The following is a 21,120-nucleotide window of genomic DNA, read 5'->3' as shown; positions in this document are numbered from 1 at the left end:
AAATAAATAAAAAGATGATATGTCGATTATTAATCTAAAATATTAAATAAAATAATATCAATTAAAACCGAGAGATTCAAATATCAAGGAGGGATTCAAATTCAAATAAATAACTAAGACACACAACGGTACCAAATTCTACTATGTTGACACGTGTTAAAATCCAATTAATTATTTAATTCTTGATAATCACGGTGAAATCCCCAATTTTATTTATTAAACGATTCCTCGAGTTAATAAATCTATTTAAATCTAACAGTCCAATTATTTCTAATTGAATTTAATTACATCTAAATGCATTAAATATTCGTGGAATTTCAGTTTTCACCTAAAACCGCACACTGAAACCGAATACTATTTCTAGTCAGTTTAACCATGTGTTGATGACGTCTTTGTTGCTATATTTAACCAATCATCTTCCGATTCGTTATTAATCAACAAACATGTAAATAGTTGATCAGGCTATTAACAAGAAATATTAAACTAACATCAATCAATAATTAAAATCAAGAAAAATAATATATTGAAAATAAACAAAACATCAAACAAAGTATTGTTTGACCCTATCATGGTCTTAGTCTAAATAAAATTATTCCATAACTTCAAAACAAAAGTGAAAATTTATGTTTAAGTGAATAGAAGAAAACAAAATAAAGAATGAGTGAAAGGAATTCTCAGTGATTTGTGGCGTGTGATGAGGAATTCCTCCAGTTTTTGTCTCTGTCTTCCTTCCTCTCCGTTGATGTATTCACTGTAGTATTATATTCTCTTTCTCTATCCTCTGCCTCCTTTTCTGTACGTTTCTCATTTGCCTCCTTCTCTTCCTCCGTTTTTCCTTCTCTGTTGTTCACTTCCGCGCTGATTTTTTTCTCTGTTTGCGCCTTCTTTTTCTGTACACATATGCTGCCTTTTATAATCCTTCACGGGCTTAATCCTCCACTCTTTGAAGCCCAAGTCAATTTCAAAACTTGTAGATGAGATTGTATAGATTTAATTTCAAAGATCAGACTTCATCTCTATCAATATTTGCACAGATTTTCTTCCAAAACTTTAATTTTCTCAAGATAATAAAACATAAAAATATTTTATTTTCTTTCTTTTGATATTTTATTTCCTTTGAAGTCTTGTAGAATCATATTATCTCCCAAATTAGCTATTTTTTCTCTTTTATTAAAATCTACAATCATTATAAAATTAATCAAGATAAGCACATAATTAGGAATAAAATTCTAGATAAGCACAAATATTATAAAATTAAAATCCCTAAAATCTCTATAAGATTTGGCTTATCAATAATATTTACTGAGATAATTTGAATTTTTAGATAAATTGGACAAAAAAAAAAGATAGAGATATTAAAAACTACTAATAAGCGAACAAAAACAAAATTAACTAACAAATATTACGAGAGATAAACTTATCCATATATATATTTGATTTTATAAATTTGATATTTTAATTTAAAATTATACTCCAAAATTATTTTTACCATTTTTTTGAAAAAATATTGAATTGTCAAGATATTGAATTATTAGTCAACTCAAATTCTAAGCGTGATTTTAGGTTTTTAAACAATGGATTGACTCTTATCCTTTTGGAACAAATCTATTCTTATCCAAAATTAATACCCATCACCCCCTATATTCGTAAATATCTGTAAAAATTTATTTACTGCAAAGTATTTACTTTTTTGTACCTTTTGGTTTGAATCTTTGAAGTCCACCAGCTCTGTAGCTCCCTTGAATTTGCTCTAATGGAGGATTTCTCTCTCCCGAAAGATTCTTATTTTCTTGGATTTGATAGCTCTACGCAGTGAGTTTTCATTATAAATTGCACCGATGTTCGTCGGATATTCAATGGGATCAATATTTTTTTAATTATATAACGACAAATAGTAGATTTTGTGTGATGAGAAGATGCTTTTTAGAACAATTTGTAGTGCTTATTCAATTGAATTTCTGTTAAATTATTCTGGGTTTTTGTCGAATTCATCTTTTTTCAGTGATCGGGGTTCAAGATTGAAAATTTATGTAAATTAATAAAAATTATGATCGTTTTTCCTGCAGGTCATTGAAGGCAACCGTATTGGATGCAAATCTTAATATTGTAGCTTATGATATAATTAATTTTGATTCTGAATTAAGCCATTACAAAACCAAAGATGGTGTTTATAGGGATCCTTCTGTCAATGGGAGGATTGTTTCACCCACTATAATGTGGGTGGAAGCATTGGATTTGATACTTCAGAGACTCGAAAAGTTGAAATTAAATTTCGGAAAAATTGCTGCCATTTCGGGTAGTGGACAGCAACATGGTAGCGTGTATTGGAAAAATGGGAGTTCTTCAATTCTTTCATCACTGGACTCAAAGAAGGCGTTGGTGGATCATTTTGGTGATGCATTTTCGGTTAAAGAATCACCTATATGGATGGATAGTAGCACTACCTATCAATGTAAAGAAATCGAGAAATCTGTTGGTGGTGGACTGGAGTTGTCAAAGCTCACTGGTTCTCGAGCTTATGAAAGATATACGGGTCCACAAATTCGGAGAATATTTGAGACACAACCAGAAGCTTATATGAATACTGAGAGAATCTCTTTAGTTAGCTCATTTATGGCATCTCTTTTCATCGGGAAATATGCTTGTATTGATCAAACGGATGGGGCAGGGATGAATTTGATGGACATCAAAACGAGGGCTTGGTCAAAATTAATTTTGGAGGTTTGTTTATACTTCATTACTGGTTTTTGATTTCTTGTTCCAGCCAATGTTTCTATTTCAGTAGAGGTTCATTGTACTAAATGGATTTCATATGTTATGCACGTTTGCTGTAGGCCACTGCTCCAGGCTTGGAGGAAAAACTTGGGAAATTAGCTCCTGCACATGCGGTAGCTGGTTTAATTGCCCCTTATTTTGTGGAGAGGTCAGTGGCATCTTAATCTTTTGTGTATGGTGTTTCATTGTAAATTTTGTTTTACATATTTGAATTTCTCATTCAATAGCAGTAAACCAATGCTAAATATGGACTAGTTTTTCCTTTAATAAAACAATTTTTGGACCAAGACGTGGTGATTAGCATGATAAACATTTTTGGCCTGCAATGAGTGAGATTATAAATTCTTGAGGCCTCGGTTACAGTTGTTTCACTGTTAACGGATTCCATGTTTGTGTAATTTGATGGATTTCTAATAGAACTTGTTATAAAATGTTTTCAGGTATAAATTCGACAAGAACTGTCTGATCATTCACTGGTCTGGTGATAATCCCAACAGCCTAGCTGGTAACTATTTCCATGTTTACTGGTGTTTTTCTTATAACCAAATTGTTGGAATTCATGAAAATTCTTCGTTGTAATCTGTTTGCCATTTTTAACGCATATGGATTGGATGACACGTCAGGCCTTCTACAATTCTCTTGGGGGCTCCATTTGGACCGATGAATTTGGATTTTATAATGGATTTTGAATTAAAGGATTTAATGTAGTTAAAATGATCGCTGTTTGAAGGAATTTCAAATCCTCACCAAAATATGGCCTAAAAATGCACTTTATTTGAAAGACAAAATTTAAATTATCTTCTCTTCTTTTGTAGCTAAACAGACATGGTGGAATTGAATGACACATTTTAAATTCATGAACCTCAATTTCATCGATCCAAATGCAGCTTATGTAATTTGTAATGATTAAACTTGAACTTTTGTGCATTTATTCCTGAGAAGTTCGGCCCCCAATTATCTAAAGAAGAGAATACTGAACTGCCCATTGCTGCATTCTTTGGTTCTACCTGCATTATATGATTAAAACAGCATGTATAGCTTTGTTGTATGGCATGATCGTTCCATCCTATATGGAACTTTTAGGTCTACCTCAAAATACAGTTCATCAAGGCACAGCGATTCATAAAACACTAAAACAGTTGAAAACCAATATATATGGGGCATTGCAGTATAGTTTGGTGTTACACGAGCCTAGAGCTGAATCCAATCAATGGTTTATCACAGACTCAAATTTCATTGACCATTCACTACTTGGTTGGTTTTGAGTCATGTACATGGTAACATTCTATGAAATTTAATCTAGTTCCTTCATCATGATGCTAATGCCAGTTTAGTAAACTATGCAATAATAACTCATGTTGATGCTCACTGAGTTGCTTATATGTTTTAGGTTTAACTCTTAGTAGTCCTGGGGATCTAGCTATCAGTCTGGGAACCAGTGACACCGTAAGTCATCTTTTTTTTGCTATACCTTCTCTTTTACGCTGGATGTGATGTCACTCTAATTTGATGATTCAAAATAGGTCTTTGGGATTACTAACGAGCACAAGCCATGCTTAGAAGGGCATGTCTTTCCTAATCCAGTAAATGAAAACGGTTACATGGTGATGCTGTGCTACAAGAACGGGTCTCTGACCCGTGAAGGTTCATAACAAATTGTTAAAAGCAACGATTCGGATTTTATAATTTATCATTGAAAGGTTATTAATATATTATTCCAAACTTGGCAGCTATACGCAACCAATGTGCAGATAAATCTTGGGATGTTTTTAATTCATATTTACAGGAAACGCCACCTCTAAATGGTTAGTGCTTCTTTTCTAATTGTTTCTTTTGGATATATCATCCCATGCTTCTTTGCCCTGGTTTCAATGTTTTAAGGTACAGGGGGCAAGATAGGCTTTTATTACAAGGAACATGAAATTCTTCCTCCACTCCCAGGTTAATATGCTACAAAAATTGTAAATAACTGCTTTCATGTTCTGGAATCAATGTTCTTGGTAAAATATATTGTTTATTATTTCCGTTATTGCCACTTATTTATTGGATAAAAAATAAAGATCAAATTTGTAAAACAATATTCAAACTTGACTATATACATTGTAGTCTTAACTTGTCTACAGTTTGAAATAAGCAAATATATGACGTGCTTGCTATGATTGCAGTTGGATTCCATCGATATGTTCTCGAAAATTTTAATGAAGACTCGGTGGATGGAGTAAAAGAACACGAAGTTGACGCATTTGACCCTGCTTCTGAGGTTTGTGTACCTCACCTTCAGAATGCAATATGCATATATGATTATATGACCCCATATGTACTCACTTAAACAATGTTCTAGCAGGTCCGAGCATTAGTGGAGGGCCAGTTACTCTCAATGAGAGCTCATGCTGAAAGATTCGGGCTCCCTTCACCTCCCAACCGTATAATTGCTACGGGCGGAGCATCAGCAAACAAATGCATTCTCACATTAATATCTTCGATTTTTGAGTGCAATGTACATACAATTCAAAGCTCAGGCAAGCCATATTTTCTTTCCATCGCCTTTGGATCTCTTCTTGGGGAATTAAAACTATAGTAATCTCTTATATCATACAACACAATCATGACTCTTTTCTTTATGTAAGTGAAAATGTCCATAATTTTTATAATATCAATCTGTTTATCGTATTATACTTTTCGATATTTTAATAATATCAATCTGAATTTCATATTGTACTTTTTGATATTTGCCGTAGAGTTGAATGTGAATCAGAAATGAAGCATTCACATTTCCACAGAATTTCGTGAAAAAAAAATTGTGCAATATGTTCTTCATCTTAGACCTCTTTTTGGTGAAAATTTCATATATTTGGTTTTACAGACTCGGCTTCTATGGGGGCTGCACTGAGAGCTGCTCATGGTTGGCTGTGCAACAAGAAGGGCGGTTTTGTGCCTATATCTAGCATGTACATGGACAAATTGGAACAGACGTCTCTAAACTGCAAGCTTGCGGCTTCGTCTGGATGTCAAAAGCTTGTTACTAAGTATGCTTTGTTGATGAAGAGGAGAATGGAGATTGAGAATAATCTTGTCAAGAAACTGGGACGATTGTGAACTCGAAGGGTCGCAATTTGAATGGAGATATGAGTTGTGCAGCGAATTACTGGTGGTGTTGGTGGTAGTTGTTCTTAGGCAGTCAGGTTTTTTCCTTGTTTATTTTCTTGGAATTTTTTGTGAATTTCAGCTTTTCGCTGTTTTTTGCAATAAATTTGATTTGTAAATAGCAGCAATAGGAATGGTGATACTTAAAATAATTCTTCTATGAACAACAGCAAATTATTACTAATAATAATAATAATAATAATATTTTTTCAACAATAACAAATATGTTCAACCATATATTTTGTTAATAGTTTTTATAAATGTAAGTCCTGACTTGTAATTTCATTATCAATTTTTAACTTACACCAACGGAAGAATGTACTATAAGTACATTTTTGAATCAGAAACAAACGTAATTTTATGATTTTGTTAAGCTTATATTTTAAATTTTATAATTTTTTATATTCGGAGTTGTGAAATCATGTATCTTAAATTTTATAATAAATAGACAGAATATAGAGATTAAAGTCTTTGTAGACTTGGTGAGAGAATAAAATGAACTTAGATATTTATAAAATGTCAAAGGGTAACTTATCAGTGCTGTAATTTGATAAGAGATGACATGTATCAATAGTAATCGTTACAAAAATATCTTGTCAAGTGATATGTAGTGACTGCGCAGAGCTCTGAAGTGAATATCGTGAGCTAAAGAGGAGGCTCTTACCAACATTCGGTGTAACAATTTTCCCCACGTTCTCAAGTAGGATCCGTACAATCGATCATTTACGAGTCAATGTGAACTCACATTTTCGAATTGAAGTCACGTTGCCCGTTGTTCATTTGACTCACTTTTCGGGCCAAATCCACGTTTTCCAATAGACTAGCAATTTGGTACATTGACCGCTGTCTAAGGCTCCAGTCATTCCGTCATTCAGTCAATCAAACATTAATCGAAAAATCAATAATTCCATAAATTCAAGTATGCATAACTATATGATCAATAAAATGTGAAATGTACAATATATGAATAAATTGGTAATTTATAAAACTTTGCCATAAATTTGAGATCGAATGTCAGAAGAGCCCATAATTGAATTGGAAGAAAAAAAACCGAGACCTATTTATAATAAGGGAGTGAAGTGGGTGAGTCATCCTCACACTACAAGTGTCAAATTATTGTTGGCACGTAACTAAAGCACCATCTCTTAACACATGCCAAGTATATTTCAAGATAAATAAGGTTAAATTATATCAAAATTCATTATTCAATATTTTATTTTACTATCTCTTTTATTTATTATTATTTTTATTATGATTATTATTAAAAAAAAAACCTAAATGTTTTTATTTAAATCATATTATCTTAGACATATTTTATGTGTTTTAAGTGTTTAATATAAATTTATTAAATTTTACTTGTAGCATAATAAAATTCATTTCATATAATTAAATTATTATTATTTAGACGTGTTCTTGAAAATAATACTAATAGAATTTAATTCTAAGCACTAACATTTTCAGAGGTGTTACAATAAAACTTGTGTTTTTAATTATCATGTTAAAAGAGAAGAAGTTGACATGTATTTTTTCTGAAGGGACAAAATATGCATACATTGTACCTTATCTTATCTTGAAAAATATCAAGCAAATCAACCTTTTCTTAGAAGAAAAGGCTACAGTTGACTCGTCTTTTTATTGCAAGTGGCCCAAATATGTTCATTTCCATCGACTTTTTATATCTTTTTTTAAGAGGAGGAAATAGGAGAAAAACAAACCATTACTCAAACCCAAAAAGATTTCAATTTGATAATTGAGCCAAAAGCATTAGCAAATTGGAAGTTGTAATATGGAACCAGTCAAAGTAAATGTTAAAAATTTCCAAGTATAGATAATTTTCAAGAAATGACCGAAGTAGATGGCATATTCATAATGCCTAACCACACTCTATGGTCAATACTTTTGAACTGAATGGAACTCTATGCAACACTCGGTCTCGCAAGAGATTTTAAATTGTCTTCAACAAGAGAGTAACATTCCCTAGTCCAGCTAGCTCAAGTCCCTGCTTATTATTTTTTAAGCTTCCCTTGCATGCATTACAGTCAACGAATCCGTTTCTCCGCAGCCATTCTCTGCCCTTAACTTTATAGCACCGTGTAGCAGCATTGCAAGAGTCTAGAAGCCAGCTAACCACTTACCACATCTCCTCAGACCTCTCCAAATCACCACAGCTCTTAAGGCCCATATAATCTACCTTCGACAGCTAGTTTCTCAGACTAACAAGAATGACTCTGCGTATATCTACAAGCAGATCATTTCCCGGAGGAAAATGGCATTGTATAAGCGAGATGAAGGAAAATGAGAACTGATAACATAATATATGCACCTGCCTGGTGCATCACTTCTGGAAAGTAGAGAACTTGAAACGTCTGTGCATTGTTAAAATTCTACTAATTTAACTTAATTCGTCTAATTTAATGACGGAACACAAATTATATGTGATAAACAAATTAAGCAAAATATCCAGCCACAAATGAATTTCTATTCATTTTCCACAAATGAATTATTTGGTCATTATATAAATTCATTTATTTACAATGCTCTATAGGTCACCAACCAATATAAGAGCTGAACAAAGCAATGGAAGCTCTTTCTTCTTGATCTTCACTCCTCTTAGCAGACATGGTTAGGTTGATCCATGTTGCATTCTTTATTGCACATACCAAACTCGATATAAATTCGAGAATGTCACAACATGAGATAGTAATCCTTAGAAACCACAAATTCATTCATACTTTTAGTGCTTTTCTGGTGGAATGTCATCTGTATTGTATCTAAATACATCGTGTCAATGAAAATGAGATTACCCATAGATTCCTTCATGTTAAGCAACACACAGCTCTCTATTTCATTGTTTCCATTGAATGCTACATCTATACCAGATGTGTTCGGATATCTTATCAGGGATAATGTGTAAGGCCACATGGGGATATTGAAGGACATTTGACAGAATATCGGTTAATGAATGAACTACTATCATTTGTTTCGTGCCTTGGCAACAAAAGGATCTGCTCCCAATTCGCTCAAGACAATCCACTGTTGAAGGGATTTGTTTTTCTAACATGGAGTGTATGGTCACAGTCTCACAGAGGGACCAACACCACGTTACTAGTGACATACCTTTTCAGTCCTGACTCCATTTATGCTTACACCTGCAGCCATTTTCTATCTCAAGATTCGTGGATAATGCATCAATCAAGGATGGCTACCTCTTGGTCTATAGACAACAATTTTCTTCTTTGCAGAAAGGAGAGAGCAGTTCCATTAAAATTTAAGAAACGTAGAAACATTAACAAGGATTTAATATTTATATTAATCGATGAAGAATAACTTTTATTGTTTATCAACATCAAAATACGTTCTACCATAACTGACCATCGAATATCCAAGAATAAATCATCTGAGAAAAGCATAATGCACAATCTGCACAAAAGTTGAAAATGGATAAAGATGTAACAAATAAAAGATCAACAGAAGATAAATCAACATCACCATGAGAGATTTAGAATTCCCTGTCAAAACATACGATAGATTCAACAAATATGAGAACTAGTGAAGAAGTAACTTGAGGTTTTAGATCACTGTCTCCACCATATATGTACAAAACAAACACTAATTGAACAGCCGCCTCCATCTCCTTTTCCACTATAATTCACTATAATCTCCCAAAACCATATACATATTTAAATTACAGTATCATCACTATAAAATAAAAGGGAAAGAAATACAAATCTGTAAAAACGCTAAAATGACTTACCTTGGGGAAAAGCTTAGCGAGAAGCTTACATGCCCTTCCACCTTGGGCTAGGAAGAGGCACCGTCGGTGATAAGGGTAACTGTGGCAACCCAAATTGACCGGTCGGTGAAAACAGCAAACTCGGAGAGAGCATAGCGTACGGAGACATAGGCGATGGAACGCATCCAAATGGCAGCGGAGAGAGAGGAAGCACTGGAAAATGTGATGGCCAAGCAGAAGTTGACGGCACAGGAGGCGGCTGTTGCTGTGTGTGGGGAGAAGGAGGATGAAGCGATGGCGGGCCGACACTGTTCCACCGTGGCAAAGCAGCGGACGTGGAGTTTGCCGAGCTCTGGAGAAAACGCATGTAAGTAGAGACCGGGGATTCTATCGGCTGTAGCTGCGATAACGTTATAGGCTGTGATCCCCGCTGACCGACTTCGTTCTGAGGCTGGAGAGAATCGGAACGAGGTCCAGTTGCGGCCACACCATTCCACAAAGGCGACGGAGCAGACGGTATAGAAGAGTTCTGGATAAAACGCATGTAGGCAGAAATAGGTGACTCCGCTGCCGGATGCACAGACGGAAAAGGCGGCAGCGGCGGTAAGGGCTGTCCCACTTCCCGTTTATCAGCATCGTTAGGAGGACGAGGAACCACCTGGGTCAGCTGCGGAGGGCGGTTGCCAATTTGGACCAAAGGTGGGGGACGGATCCTCTGTAGTCGGGAGCTGGATGGCCTCGGCTGGGAGACCGGCGGCGGCGTAGGAAAACGTTCATGAGACGGCGAACCCGTGAGCTTCTGAACGACGTCGCGAAAGTCGTTCTTGTTGATGTTATACACCGGTGGCTGCTGCGACTGCGGCTGCGTACTGGGTTCAAGAATCGGCCCCGCCGCAGCTACTGCAGATAGAGGTTTCCGCACAGGCTTCGATATCTTCTGTGAATTCTTGTTCACTTGTTTCAAGTAAATTTCGCTGCTGCTTCCTCCTCCGCCGCCGCCGCCGCCATTACTACTATTTGAAGATGACACACTACCAAATCCTTTATCCATTTCTCAGACATACACATACACAGCGTAATCTCTTCTCCCACAACACAAGATCTACTATAAATCTCTCTGACCAGTCCACCTCTTCCCTCTTAAAAAGAGTTGTGAAACGTCATCTCAGATTTGGGAATTAGGGCTTTTCGAATGATTGTACGGCGCGCTTCAAGTGGGATGCCACCTTTTTCATTATCGCTCATAGATTTGTCATTTGCGCACACACAAACACACACACATACAGGGATATATATATATATATATATGTATGTATATGTGATATAAATATTAATTATTTATTTAATATTGTTTATTATATTTATCCAGTGATATATATATAGTAAAACATTATTTATTTGCACATATAATAAAACTTAGAATATTTGAATTATAGCCTAGAACGAGTCCACATACGTCGATGAATTCTTTTCTTGAAACCAATAATATTTGTAATTCATTTATATTCCATATATATTTTATTTTATATATGAAATATATTGTATGAAATATAAAATATATTGTCAACTTCTTCCTATTTTTATTATCCGAGTTTCTTTCTGAAAAATATACATGTGATATTTTTAGTATGTACGAAGTACAATGTAATCCATTTAAGCTTTATTTAGAATATTATACCAATAACTGAAGTTGATTGTCTATATAAAAATAATAATATGTTGGCAATTATGAGTGCATTAAATGCATGTCGGGAGTCAAAGAAATTGAGCAGAAGAAAGTGGGCAGACAAATACAATGCAGTTGGGGTAGCCTTCTTGGAAGAAAATTAGAACACGGCAGCTGATTTTCTGAAATGGCGGACGAAGGTTCACACTGAATGATGCATCTATAAATAGAGACATCATTCGGCATTTCAATGCATCTCATTCTCAATCCCTTCTTCGAGTTTTCTCTCATCTTATAATATTCTATAATATTTGTGAGGTGTTTGTTCTCCTGTATTAAGAGAGTGTGTGTTCTCTTTGGAAACACAGTGAGTGAGTTGTACACCACAAAATATTATAGTGGAAATTCTTTTCATCTTTCCCGTGGTTTTTACCATAATAATTTTTAGGGATTTTTCGCGTAAATCTCGGTGTCCAGTTTATTCTTTATTTACGGGTTTTATTATCTCAAATTACCGCAAATGGGACCAACAAGTAGTATCAGAGCCTTGGTTTAAAATTTCTTAAAATTCTGAGTATGCTCTGTGGTTGCAGCCTAGACTCATCTTCCACATCAGAAAAGATTTTTTGAGATTTTTTATTTAAGACGGGATAATTTTGTCCAGTCTACTAAAATTGTTGTAGACATAATGGCGGGCATTTACGAGATAGCAAAGTTCAACGGAAGTAATTTTATGCTGTGGAAAATAAAGATACAAGCAATCTTAAGAAAGGAGAATTGCTTGGCGGCTATTGGAGATAGACCGGTGGAGATTACGGATGATGGAAAGTGGAATGAGATGAATGACAACGCTGTTGCCAATTTACACTTGGCTATAGCAGACGAAGTATTGTCAAGTATCTCTGAGATAAAAACAGCAAAAATTATCTCTGATACTCTGACAAAGATGTACGAGGTCAAGTCGCTACACAACATGATTTTTTTAAAGAGAAGGCTTTACACTCTTCGGATGGCGGAATCTTCATCGATGACTGACCATATCAACACACTGAATACTCTATTTGCCCAACTCACTTCCATGGGGCATAAAATAGGGGAAAATGAACGTGCGGAGCTTCTACTTCAAAGTCTACCAGATTCATATGATCAACTTATCATCAACATAACCAACAATATTCTTATGGGCTTTCTAAGATTCGATGATGTCTTAACTGCGGTTCTCGGAGAAGAAAGCCGGCGCAAGAATAAGGAAGATAGGTTGGTAACATCGAAGCAGGCAGAGGCTTTACCGATGATAAGAGGAAGATTTATGGACCGTGACTCCAGTGGGAGCCAAAGACGAGGTAGATCAAAGTCGAGAAGTAAGAAGAAAAATATTTACTGCTTTAAATGTGGCGGTAAAGGGCACTTCAAGAAAGAGTGTACGAGTATCGAGAAGAGTTCTCAAGGAAATGTGGTCAGTACTTCAGGCAGTGGTGAAATATTATTCAGCGAAGCAGCAACAGTTGCAGAAGGCAGACACAAATTTTGTAACACATGGATTATGGATTCAGGAGCGACGTGGCACATGACGTCTCGGAGAAAATGGTTTGACCATTATGAACCAATCTCAGGAGGATCTGTATTCATGGAAAATGATCATGTCTTGGAAATCGCTGGGGTCGGTACTATCAAAATTAAAATATTTGATGGCACCATTCGCACCATACAGGAGGTACGACATGTGAAAGGACTGACGAAAAATCTTTTGTCCTTGGGGCAATTGGATGACATTGGGTGCAAAACTCGTATCGAGAATGAGATCATGAAAATTGTGAAAGGCGCGCTTGTGGTTATGAAGGCAGAAAAAGTTGCTGCAAATCTGTATGTACTTTTGGGAGAAACACACAAAGAGGCAGAACTAGCTGTTGCATCAAATGGTTCAGGAGAAGAATTAACAGTTATATGGCATAGAAAGCTCGGGCATATGTCAGAACGGGGGTTGAAAATTCTCTCACAACGGAAGCTGTTGCCGGGACTTACAAAAGTGTCACTACCCTTTTGTGAGCATTGTTTTACCAGTAAACAACACAGATTAAAGTTTGGCACTTCTACTGCCAGGAGCAAAAGTATATTGGAACTGATTCATTCGGATGTTTGGCAAGCACCGGTTGTATCCCTAGGAGGAGCGAGATACTTTGTCTCGTTTATTGATGATTTCTCTAGGAGATGTTGGGTGTATCCAATCAAGAAGAAATCAGATGTTTTCCAGATCTTCAAAGATTTCAAAGCGCGGGTTGAACTTGATTCTGAGAAGAAAATCAAGTGTCTGAGGACTGACAATGGAGGAGAATATACTAGTGACGAATTTGATGCATATTGTCAACATGAGGGCATCAAAAGACAATTCACGACGGCTTACACACCTCAACAAAATGGAGTGGCGGAGCGGATGAACAGGACCTTGTTGGACAGAACAAGAGCTATGTTGAGGACTGCGGGTCTAAAAATGTCATTTTGGGCAGAAGCAGTCAAAACTTCTTGTTATATTATCAATCGTTCTCCTTCAGTGGCGATTGATCTGAAGACTCCGATGGAGATGTGGAGTGGGAAGCCGACAGATTATTCTCATTTGCATACATTTGGAAGTCCAGTGTACGTTCTATACAATGAACAAGAAAGATCGAAGTTGGATTCAAAATCCATAAAATGTATCTTCTTGGGTTATGCTGATGGAGTAAAGGGGTTTCGCTTGTGGGATCCTACTGTTCACAAGCTTGTCATCAGCAGGGATGTTATCTTCGAAGAAGATAAAGTAAAGGGAGACAAAGACACACCAAATTCAGAAACTACTATATTTCATGTGGAAAATAAGACGGACGAAGGTCAAGTTTCTTGTGAAGCAGTACCAGAGCACGAAGAACAAGAACAAGTTGAGTCTGAAGTTTTCAATGTGAGGCAGTCAACTCGAGACAGAAGACCACCAGGTTGGCTTTCAGATTATGTCACTGAAAGCAATATTGCATATTGTTTATTATCAGAGGATGGTGAGCCATCGAGTTTCCATGAGGCTACTCAAAGCTCGGATGTATCTTTGTGGATGATAGCAATGCAAGAAGAGTTGGAGGCATTAGACAGAAATAAAACTTGGGATCTTGTTACACTACCACGAGGAAAGAAAGCCATTGGAAACAGATGGGTCTATAAGATCAAGCGTGATGGCAATAATCAAGTGGAGCGGTATCGTACTAGATTGGTGGTAAAAGGGTATGCTTAAAAAGAAGGAATTGACTTCAATGAGATATTTTCTCCTGTGGTTCGGCTTACAACAGTCAGAGTAGTGTTGGCATTGTGTGCAGTGTTTGACCTACATCTAGAACAGCTAGATGTGAAAACGGCGTTTCTTCATGGAGACCTTGAAGAAGAAATCTATATGTTCCAGCCAGAAGGTTTTGCGGAAAAAGGCAAAGAGAACTTAGTTTGCAGGTTGAACAAATCTTTGTACTGTCTCAAACAGGAGTCGAGGTGTTGGTACAAGAGATTTGATTCCTATATCATGAGCCTTGGATACAACAGACTAAGTGCAGACCCTTGTACGTATTTCAAGAGGTCTGGTGATGATTAGATCATTTTGCTGTTGTATGTGGACGACATGTTGGTAGCAGGCCCCAACAAAGATCAGGTCCAAGGATTGAAGGCACAGTTGGCTAGGGAATTTGATATGAAGGACTTGGGACTAGCAAACAAGATTCTAGGGATGCAAGTTCACCGAGACAGAAGTAACAGAAAGATTTGGTTTTCCCAGAAAAATTTTTTGAAGAAAATCTTGCAACGCTTCAACATGCAAGATAGTAAGCCAATATCGACTCCTCTTTCTGTTAACTTCAAGTTATCCTCCGAGATGTGTCCTAGCAGTGAAGCAGAGAGGATTGAGATGTCTCGAGTACCATATGCATCAGCAGTGGGAAGTTTGATATTCGCCATGATCTGTACAAGACCGGACATTGCTCAAGCAGTGGGAGCTGTTAGTCGGTATATGGTGAATCCTGGAAGAGAGCATTGGAGCACTGTTAAGAGGATCCTTAGATACATTAAGGGTACCTCGAATGCTGCATTATGTTATGGAGGATCAGATTTTACACTCAGAGGCTATGTCGATTCAGATTATGCAGGTGATTCTGATAAGAGGAAATCTACTACTGGTTATGTGTTTACACTTGCAGGGGGAGCAGTAAGCTGGGTTTCAAAACTGCAGACAGTTGTGGCGTTATCTACAACAGAGGCAGAATATATGGCAGCTACTCAAGCTTGTAAGGAGGCAATATGGATTAAAAGGTTATTGGAGGAGATCAGGCACAAACAAGAAAATGTTTCTTTGTTTTGTGACAGTAAGAGTGCCTTGCACATCGCAAGAAATCCAGCCTTTCATTCCAGGACGAAACACATTGGAGTTCAATTTCACTTTGTGCTGGAAGTAGTTGAAGAAGGAAGCGTGGATATGCAGAAGATCCATACGAATGATAACATAGCTGATTTTTTGACCAAGCCGGTGAACACTGATAAGTTCGAGTGGTGTAGATCCTCAAGTGGCCTAGCAGAAACGTAAACAGCAGGTAATGACAAGATTGAAAGGATGTGTGGAGATGTGTTTGATTCTCAATCAAATCTCCAAGTGGGAGAAATGTTGGCAATTGTGAGTGCATTAAATGCATGTCGGGAGTCAAAGAAATTGGGCATAAGAAAGTGGGCAGACAAATACAATTCAGTTGGGGCAGCCTTCTTTGAAGAAAATTAGAACACGGCAACTGATTTTCTGAAATGGCGGACGAAGGTTCACACTGAATGATGCATCTATAAATAGAAGCATCATTCGGCATTTCAATGCATCCCATTCTCAATCTTTTGTTCGAGTTTTCTCTCATCTTATAATATTCTATAATATTTGTGAGGTGTTTGTTCTCCTGTATTAAGAGAGTGTGTGTTCTCTTTGAAAACACAGTGAGTGAGTTGTACACCACAAAATATTATAGTGGAAATTCTTTTCATCTTGCCCGTGGTTTTTACCCTAATAATTTTTAGGGGTTTTCCACGTAAATCTCGGTGTCCAGTTTATTCTTTATTTACGGGTTTTATTATCTCAAATTACCGCAAGTGGGACCAACATAATAATAAAAGGCCAAGTATAATTATTATGTAAAAAATTTACTTAATAATATAGGGTATATTATTCTACAAAATACTATTTTCTTGAGTCCATAAATTTCTCACCATTTTCAAACATGTTAATAAAATCCAAAGTTTTATTCTTTTGAGACGAATCTTCGATACGAAAACTTCTGTTAAGTCATCTCATGATTGATTTTGTCAGATGAATTTTCAAATAATCCATTTAGAAAAAAAATAATTTATTGTTTTAAAATATTATTTTTTATGATAATTATAAATCAAATTGATATGTCGCACGTATATAAAACTCTAGTTTGTTCGGAAGACCAACTCATTAATAAAATAGGAATAATTTTGTGAATTAAAATCGTTCCTTTGTAGCCGGGCCCTATCCATTTGAGCCCAATCTCTTCAATTTCCACTCTGTCTTGGGCCTCCGGGAACGAAGCTTAACAGACCACCGATTCTCCGCCGCCGTAATATCAATGGCCGAAGCTGATGCCTCTAGTCCCCAATCTTTGGCTAAGGTGGTTCCTTGCTCTCCATTTTTCTTATTTTATGTACTTTTTTGTATATTTTTATCGTGTTTTTATTTTGTGTTTCGGAATTTAGCTATGTACATTGAAATTTATATACTAGCTCTGAGTTTCGATTTAAGCTAGATCCTGTTGTTTCCAAGATTTATTAGGTTTTTAGGTATTTTTTTCAGTGATGGGATGGTTTGGTTGGAGGGGAAACGTGATCGAATTGGGGCATGGGCGATCAGCTTAGGCGAGCTGAGTGGCTGTTGACGATACTGGAAAAGATTCGAATTTCACGTGTTTAAGTAGATTAATTAAGTCCATTTGGTGAAAAATCTCGATCTCGACCTTCACTGGATGCAAAAATGGGAACGAAATTTTGTTTATGAATAATGGCGGTATTTGCTCGTCTCATTCAAATTCCGAACACAGTATGATTAAACCACTCGATCTTTTTTTCTTAGGTTTTTTTGCACCTAAGTGCCAAATACTTTTCAAGTATATAGGGGGTGTGAATACAAAAGTACACTTTTTTCTTACAATCTAGTGGTTTTAGAAATGCAATTTGGGCAAAAGCCCTTTGTTTTTTGTTAGCTTTAGTTCTAAAATCCGAGGACTTTTGGGTTTTTGGTAAAAGTAAATACTAATGGGGATCCTATTGCAACTTGCCGCTGAATTTTGCAAATTATGCGAGGCCCATCCGGGAAAGGGTGGAATTTAATTAAATTAATTTACTGAAATGGTGTTGAGAAAGCAAAACATGAAGAACGAGGTTGTAAATAAATAATTGGCGGCAACAAATGTGTGAGAATTCAGAATTAAGCAAAGTGATGCAGTCAGTTAAGAATTTCACATCGCTGCCTGATAGCTGGCTTCTGACTTGCTCTTGGAGTTGATATTGATTATGAAATGCTACCACAGTGTGGAACCTAGCAGAATTTCCTGAAGTTTTGTTCATCACTCCTGTAGCCTTATTTCTTTAGGCACTTGTTTTTTGACTTAAAGGCATGTCATTGATATAGTNACGGGTTTTATTATCTCAAATTACCGCAAGTGGGACCAACATAATAATAAAAGGCCAAGTATAATTATTATGTAAAAAATTTACTTAATAATATAGGGTATATTATTCTACAAAATACTATTTTCTTGAGTCCATAAATTTCTCACCATTTTCAAACATGTTAATAAAATCCAAAGTTTTATTCTTTTGAGACGAATCTTCGATACGAAAACTTCTGTTAAGTCATCTCATGATTGATTTTGTCAGATGAATTTTCAAATAATCCATTTAGAAAAAAAATAATTTATTGTTTTAAAATATTATTTTTTATGATAATTATAAATCAAATTGATATGTCGCACGTATATAAAACTCTAGTTTGTTCGGAAGACCAACTCATTAATAAAATAGGAATAATTTTGTGAATTAAAATCGTTCCTTTGTAGCCGGGCCCTATCCATTTGAGCCCAATCTCTTCAATTTCCACTCTGTCTTGGGCCTCCGGGAACGAAGCTTAACAGACCACCGATTCTCCGCCGCCGTAATATCAATGGCCGAAGCTGATGCCTCTAGTCCCCAATCTTTGGCTAAGGTGGTTCCTTGCTCTCCATTTTTCTTATTTTATGTACTTTTTTGTATATTTTTATCGTGTTTTTATTTTGTGTTTCGGAATTTAGCTATGTACATTGAAATTTATATACTAGCTCTGAGTTTCGATTTAAGCTAGATCCTGTTGTTTCCAAGATTTATTAGGTTTTTAGGTATTTTTTTCAGTGATGGGATGGTTTGGTTGGAGGGGAAACGTGATCGAATTGGGGCATGGGCGATCAGCTTAGGCGAGCTGAGTGGCTGTTGACGATACTGGAAAAGATTCGAATTTCACGTGTTTAAGTAGATTAATTAAGTCCATTTGGTGAAAAATCTCGATCTCGACCTTCACTGGATGCAAAAATGGGAACGAAATTTTGTTTATGAATAATGGCGGTATTTGCTCGTCTCATTCAAATTCCGAACACAGTATGATTAAACCACTCGATCTTTTTTTCTTAGGTTTTTTTGCACCTAAGTGCCAAATACTTTTCAAGTATATAGGGGGTGTGAATACAAAAGTACACTTTTTTCTTACAATCTAGTGGTTTTAGAAATGCAATTTGGGCAAAAGCCCTTTGTTTTTTGTTAGCTTTAGTTCTAAAATCCGAGGACTTTTGGGTTTTTGGTAAAAGTAAATACTAATGGGGATCCTATTGCAACTTGCCGCTGAATTTTGCAAATTATGCGAGGCCCATCCGGGAAAGGGTGGAATTTAATTAAATTAATTTACTGAAATGGTGTTGAGAAAGCAAAACATGAAGAACGAGGTTGTAAATAAATAATTGGCGGCAACAAATGTGTGAGAATTCAGAATTAAGCAAAGTGATGCAGTCAGTTAAGAATTTCACATCGCTGCCTGATAGCTGGCTTCTGACTTGCTCTTGGAGTTGATATTGATTATGAAATGCTACCACAGTGTGGAACCTAGCAGAATTTCCTGAAGTTTTGTTCATCACTCCTGTAGCCTTATTTCTTTAGGCACTTGTTTTTTGACTTAAAGGCATGTCATTGATATAGTTTGGGGTTTTTTCTACCTCATTTGTGAATATTGAATAATCTTGTTGTTTGTGGATGCTGGTGTTAAATGCAAATGTTAATGATGAGAAAATAGTAAACTATCTAAACTAAATATGGTAAACCCTGGAGATGCTTTATTCTTCTTTCATTGTATGGGTTATACCTTAATCTATAATGTCGTACTCTATCTGATTCTTTGGACCATAGCAATATTTATTGAAGGAGAAAGAACATAAACCAGAAATGGCTGCAAAAGCTGGAGGAGGATCTGAGGTTAATCATATGATAGAAGCTCCTGCTGAGGAAACTGTTCAGAAAAATGAGGAAGCCCCGGCTGTTGTCGATACTGAAGACTCTCCTGCTGCTGCTGAAGAGGGTGGTGAAGCCTCTGCAGGAGAAAGTACGGAATCCAGTCCTGCGAGTGAAACTACTGATGATGCCAATGCGGCCAGTGAAGAAAGCAATGACAGTCCCGAATCTGAGAACTCGGTTGATCAAGAAGCCGAAGAGACTCCAGAGATCAAGGTACGGCTCAAGTGACCTCAAGCTTCTGTGTATTGGTTCACCCATATCTCTCTTCTCATTTTTCACTTGGACTTGCAGATTGAGACTGCACCAGCAGACTTTCGTTTCCCGACAACAAATCAAACCAGGCACTGCTTCACTAGATATGTTGAGTATCATAGGTGAAAGTTTGTTGCTACCTTCTTCTTCAATTGTGATTGTGATAATTCACAAGCCTTTTCTGCACAATGGTGCGTAATCTCAATTGTTTTACATGCCAGGTGTGTTGCTGCTAAAGGTGAAGGTGCTCCAGAGTGCGACAAGTTTGCCAAATATTATCGCTCCCTTTGTCCCGGTGAATGGGTACGTTTATCATCTATCTCAAAGTGCTTGCAAACAGAATTGATTTTATTTCTCCCACCTGAATGTTGACGACGATGCCTTTATCAAATATCTAATCTGAGCTAATAAAAGGATGGGAATTGGGAGCAGAGGGACTACTGGGGTGTTTGCCAAAGTAGGAAGATGATTTCAAACAAATACATCCCTCGATTATTTATTATGAGAAATGACCTTGTGAAAATTAGTTTCACGTTAAAGGGTAGCAAAATTCGGGTTTTCTTAGCCACTTGGGTAAATTTCTGCCAAATTGCTCCATTGTTTGTTCCTTTCTTTAGCTTTAAACTGCTTTGAGGCACCATGTGAGACGATATTTCATGATGTTAAGCCGTAAGCTTAGTTGGGTCATTTTGGTTGCAGATTGATAGATGGAATGAGCAAAGGGAAAATGGCACTTTTCCAGGTCCTCTGTAAATAGTGCCCGCTCATTACGTTCCTACGAATGCTTTCTTTCACATAGAGTTTTTTCTTTGAAGCAGCTAAAAATAAATATTGTGGCTTGTCTTTTTGGAGCAATTCAAGCACAAACTGTATCGCGGCATCCCTATAAACCAGATTTTTCTCTTGCAAATTTAGAGATAATATTTCGTCCTTTTATGCATTGCCTTTTGTTCAATTTTAG

At 36.3% G+C, this 21,120-nt stretch overlaps 3 protein-coding genes across 4 annotated transcripts; 2 read left to right on the top strand and 1 right to left on the bottom strand.

Annotated features, from left to right (window-relative positions):
- Window positions 1–1,599: 1,599 nt before the first annotated feature.
- On the top strand, window positions 1,600–6,047 carry LOC140962038 (xylulose kinase 2-like). The gene is made up of 11 exons (XM_073420881.1): window positions 1,600–1,812; window positions 2,067–2,721; window positions 2,835–2,923; window positions 3,216–3,280; window positions 4,166–4,221; window positions 4,299–4,419; window positions 4,506–4,580; window positions 4,663–4,716; window positions 4,941–5,035; window positions 5,120–5,294; window positions 5,639–6,047. Exons 1-11 carry the CDS (start codon window positions 1,754–1,756, stop codon window positions 5,869–5,871), a joined length of 1,677 nt encoding a protein of 558 aa, XP_073276982.1. The 5' UTR covers window positions 1,600–1,753; the 3' UTR covers window positions 5,872–6,047.
- Window positions 6,048–8,221: 2,174 nt separating this feature from the next.
- Window positions 8,222–10,900, bottom strand: LOC140961779 (VQ motif-containing protein 9). 2 transcript variants are annotated; one of them, XM_073420473.1, is made up of 2 exons: window positions 9,674–10,900; window positions 8,222–9,068 (listed from the first exon to the last, which is right to left on the bottom strand). In XM_073420473.1, the coding sequence occupies exon 1, from the start codon at window positions 10,701–10,703 to the stop codon at window positions 9,699–9,701; it is 1,005 nt and encodes a 334-aa protein (XP_073276574.1). In that variant the 5' UTR covers window positions 10,704–10,900; the 3' UTR covers window positions 8,222–9,068; window positions 9,674–9,698. The 2 variants fall into 2 exon arrangements, with proteins under 2 accessions (XP_073276574.1, XP_073276573.1); XM_073420472.1 differs by lacking the exon at window positions 8,222–9,068 and adding an exon at window positions 9,115–9,339.
- Window positions 10,901–18,399: 7,499 nt separating this feature from the next.
- On the top strand, window positions 18,400–21,095 carry LOC140960728 (uncharacterized). The gene is made up of 5 exons (XM_073418976.1): window positions 18,400–18,579; window positions 19,803–20,120; window positions 20,199–20,281; window positions 20,381–20,462; window positions 20,859–21,095. Exons 1-5 carry the CDS (start codon window positions 18,538–18,540, stop codon window positions 20,910–20,912), a joined length of 579 nt encoding a protein of 192 aa, XP_073275077.1. The 5' UTR covers window positions 18,400–18,537; the 3' UTR covers window positions 20,913–21,095.
- Window positions 21,096–21,120: the final 25 nt, after the last annotated feature.

The sequence above is a fragment of the Primulina huaijiensis genome, chromosome 16 (genome assembly GCF_012295235.1).
Source record: "Primulina huaijiensis isolate GDHJ02 chromosome 16, ASM1229523v2, whole genome shotgun sequence".
NCBI classification, from domain to species: domain Eukaryota; kingdom Viridiplantae; phylum Streptophyta; class Magnoliopsida; order Lamiales; family Gesneriaceae; genus Primulina; species Primulina huaijiensis.
This window is presented reverse-complemented; position numbering and strand designations above follow the sequence as displayed.